The 4,127-nt window shown below is 32.5% G+C and overlaps 1 protein-coding gene across 1 annotated transcript; it reads left to right on the plus strand.

Moving 5' to 3' along the window:
• Nucleotides 1-377: 377 nt before the first annotated feature.
• Nucleotides 378-1,393, plus strand: LOC143594792 (16 kDa phloem protein 1-like). The gene is made up of 5 exons (XM_077074019.1): nucleotides 378-456; nucleotides 720-785; nucleotides 871-1,009; nucleotides 1,093-1,228; nucleotides 1,325-1,393. The coding sequence occupies exons 1-5, from the start codon at nucleotides 390-392 to the stop codon at nucleotides 1,391-1,393; spliced, it is 477 nt and encodes a 158-aa protein (XP_076930134.1). The 5' UTR covers nucleotides 378-389.
• The last annotated feature ends 2,734 nt before the right edge of the window (nucleotides 1,394-4,127 follow it).

The raw sequence follows: 4,127 nt of genomic DNA on the forward strand, positions 1-4,127 counted from the left end.
TAAAAAAAACCCTACAAAGTATGTGAAAAAATATATTATATTATTATTAATAAATTATCTAACGAGGAATATATTGAAGCATCTTTCTTAAAAAAAAACCTGAAATTAGATTTAGAAATTGCATTCTATGGAGGACTTTGAAGAGGTCAAGACGCCATTGAAGGATTTAGGATTCCAGAAGTCTTACTCAAAACAGTTATACCACCACCACTTCGCGCGCACTTTCTTAGCTAACCACCCTTTTAAATAATTACAAGTGGACTCAATTGACATGACTTCAAATTTATGGGGCTAGCTTAACCATTTAACATTATAAATACATTCATTTCCATAAGTTTCAGTTCATTCTTTTGTGTGATTCAAAGAGATACATATATACACAGAGAGAGATGACGATAGGAATACTGGAGGTCAATCTAGTGGATGCTCGCGGTCTCAGCAAATCCGATTTCCTTAGTACGTTTTTTTTTTAATTTATGTATATTGGATCGTCGAAATAGCTCATTGCTCCAAACTCACTTGACAAGCGCAAAAATGTAGCTCAAAATTCGCTTGGTTTGAAGCCGAGCCAAGCCGAGCTGGCTCAGCTAGGTTTAAAATTCGAGCTGAGCTGAGCTGGCTCAGTTTAGAATTTAAGCTGAGCCTAAGTTGGCCTTGGCTTGATCTCAGCTCGATGATCGAGTGAAATTTAAATAACTTAAATTTGTCTATTTTGGCAGACAAAATAGATCCATATGTGTTGATCCAATACAGGAGTCAAGAACACAAAACCAGTATTGCCAAAGGTATAATTTGAATATTGTCAAGTATAAACATGTTCATATCAGCAAAATCATAATATAAATGTTAAATATATTATATATGATGCAGGGCAAGGAAGTAACCCAAAATGGAACGAAAAATTCAAATTCCGGGTAGAATATCCAGGAGCTGACAAGCAACCCAAGCTTGTTCTCAAGATTATGGACCATGACACATTCTCGTCTGATGACTACATCGGACAAACAACGTACGTATGCAGTTTAGGATATTTGGTGTTACAAGAGATGTCAAAGTGGTATTGTTTTAATTCTGATTAATTGACGAATTCAGGATACACTTGAAAGAAGTATTGGAACGAGGAGTTGAGAATGGAAGCACGGAACTGCATCCACAAAAATATCGTGTTGTGGGTAGTAATCAAAACTACTGTGGAGATATTCAAGTCGGAGTCACCTTCACTCCAAGGGTACATAATCACTTTACCTCACAGTTCTCTAATTAAAATTGATTACGTATTGTGCATTTGTATGTATATTTTCCCTGATTATTTTGGTGGTTACAGGTTGAAACCCAAAATTATGGACAAGAATTTTGGTGGATGGAAAGAGAGCCAATGGCATTGATTTTGTAAATGTTCATCATGTAAACTGTATATGGTTGCTTAATTTAGTAGTAAAAATGTTGATTTATGATAATAGAGATTTTTTAAAATTTATGCATGGTGTAATGTGGAAGTTGTAATTGATGATTTTTTTTATATATAAAAGTATTGCATTTTAAAATATTTAGCAAGTCCATTGCTTCTTAATTTGTTTTCACTATCATATCCGCCTCCGGGTTAATGAAGTCACAATCTCAAGCCGTAATGGTGTGTCATGTTGAAATAATAATTAAGTTTTTATCCTAAGTTATTATTTATATTATTGTCTTATTATGTTACCCTAAGTATTGGAGGTTAGGGGTAGTTATTAGAATTGGTTATGGCGATTAAGGGTATTAGTTATCTTACCCTAAGTTTTTGTCATGCATGTCAGACCTACGACTTAATTAAGTGTTGAAAAGTTGCTAAACCGGGATTGCTAACCCCAAATTCATGCTCTTAGCTATAGTTCTTTTCATTGTTGTATATACCGAGAAGTTCGAGGCTAGAAGAGGTATATATATGACGAGATAGGCTCAAAGAAGCCGACAATTTGGATAAGTAGGTAATATCCTAGATGATGTTTATGAACCATGTAATTACTTTCAGACTGAAGTGTTATGATGGACGTTCGAAATATTAATCGTAAATTTATAAAAATCAAGAACAATAGCTAAATGAATTCGATGGAGAACTAGAGAAGTATTGCTGACTTTGAAGAAATCAAAGACGCCATGGAGGAATTAATATTATCGAAGATTCCAAGTCTTAATAAAAACTATGACACCACTCCTCATACTTTCACACCAAACCACCTTTTTAAATAACTAAAAAAAACAATTACAAGTGGACTGGTTGACATGACTTCAACTTTTAGGGGCTTAACGTAATTTTGAACATTATAAATACACTCACTTCCATGATGTAAAGTGGAACCGCGATTTACCTCGGATTCAAACTCTTACATGGCAAGTGGTTCCCTATCCGAGTTAAATATTTTCACTTGGATGTTAACAGTTGTAAGTATGTTACCGGTGGTCCCCAGTTTGCTACAATTGTATTATGACCTTTGTCGAGATAATCAGATAAACCATTCTTAATATCATCAGGTGATCCAAACTACATTTTAACTGAACCGTATCATCTTCATATTCTGCAGCTTGCTTTGGTCGTACTGAACTACCATCATACTACCCGAATTGTATTAACTTGACCATACTTTATCATAATCTTTGGTTCGTATTGGATACACCGAACCATGATCATACTATCAAAACCATTTGAGGTGTTACACTTTAGTGTCATTGGTTAAAATACCATTATAAATTGTAAATTGCCTACAGGTTAACTGAAAATAGTTTAGATTATCAAAAGTCAATTCGCAAGGACACTTGAACACTTCTTACAACTTTCGAAGTGTCTTTTAGCGCTTTTTATACTTGTATTTGTTTAATTTCTTGTAAGTAAATTGCTCATATGGTAGTTTGGATTATCAAAAAATCAACTAGTAGAGAAACCTGAACACTTTTGCCAACTTTTAACATGTCTTTTAGCGAACTTTTTATACTTATAATCGCTTAATCTTTTAATTTGTATATAAATTGGTCATTCCTAATTTACAGCTGTTCAGAAAAAAAGAACAATGAGATTAAACAACACCGCATGTTTACAGAACCAATTAGTTTTGTGAATTTTCTGCTTCAACTGACATGTTTGTACCATAGGATTTTAGTTTCTTACAGGAAGTTTTTAAATTTTAATAAAATCACCTCGCTTCCAAAAAACCATATATGTGTGCGGTAATAAAAAACCATAGTTTATTATATGTTTTTAAATTTTATTCATCATATATAGATTCTTTGTTCTTTAAAGAAAAAAAAAGATGAGATTTTAAAGGAGATTGGTGTATCATGTGTGCGGTGATAAAAACAAAACATATAATAAACTATGTTTAAAGGATATCAGTGTATCATGTGTGCGGCAATATGACACTGAAAAAAGTAAATAAAAAAGGTTTGACAAAAGAAAAAAAACAATGTGTATACGGTTTAAACGGATTGAAAACTGATTAACTGAATATATAATTTGGTTTGCTTTTATACAATTTCGGTAAAGTTAGGTTTTACTTTAATCAGTTTGTAACTAGATAGTAGTGTACACCTACTACACGTCTAATTGTTGTTCCTAAACTATATTTGTTTTTAGAATTCATCGTTTAGAAAAAGCAAAGAATAAGTGACTTTTAAGTTTTAACGTAAAATCAAAAGTTAGATTAGTAATGTTATGTTCATTTTCGGTGAGCATATTGAAAAAATATACTCACAAATACACAATATCCAAATATTTCTGTAAATTAATATTAGAAACTTCGGGTTTAAACCTTCTTGCCGTTGTTTCCTAGCTACGAAGCAGTTTATTGAATCCGACTATCTGCTTCTTCTAAACACCTTCTAATGAGGATAGTATGTCGGTTACTTTATGTGTAGACTAGTAGAATAACCTATATAAATAAAAATGCATTTGTAACATTTAGAACAATGAATATACTACAACTAAATGTCTCCTACATAAATTTTATCTAAACGTTTACTAGAACATCTAACACTTTTATGAATTCATTTCCGATTTACCTTCTCCATCTTTATTACAACGTCGCCCTATCAACGGTGACGAATGAAAACAACAAACAGTAGCGAGAGACACCAAGGCTCTAGACCTCAATTAC

The sequence above is a fragment of the Bidens hawaiensis genome, unplaced genomic scaffold (assembly GCF_021521415.1).
Source record: "Bidens hawaiensis isolate Kalapana, Puna unplaced genomic scaffold, B.hawaiensis_p1.1 tig00044214_1, whole genome shotgun sequence".
Taxonomy (NCBI): domain Eukaryota; kingdom Viridiplantae; phylum Streptophyta; class Magnoliopsida; order Asterales; family Asteraceae; genus Bidens; species Bidens hawaiensis.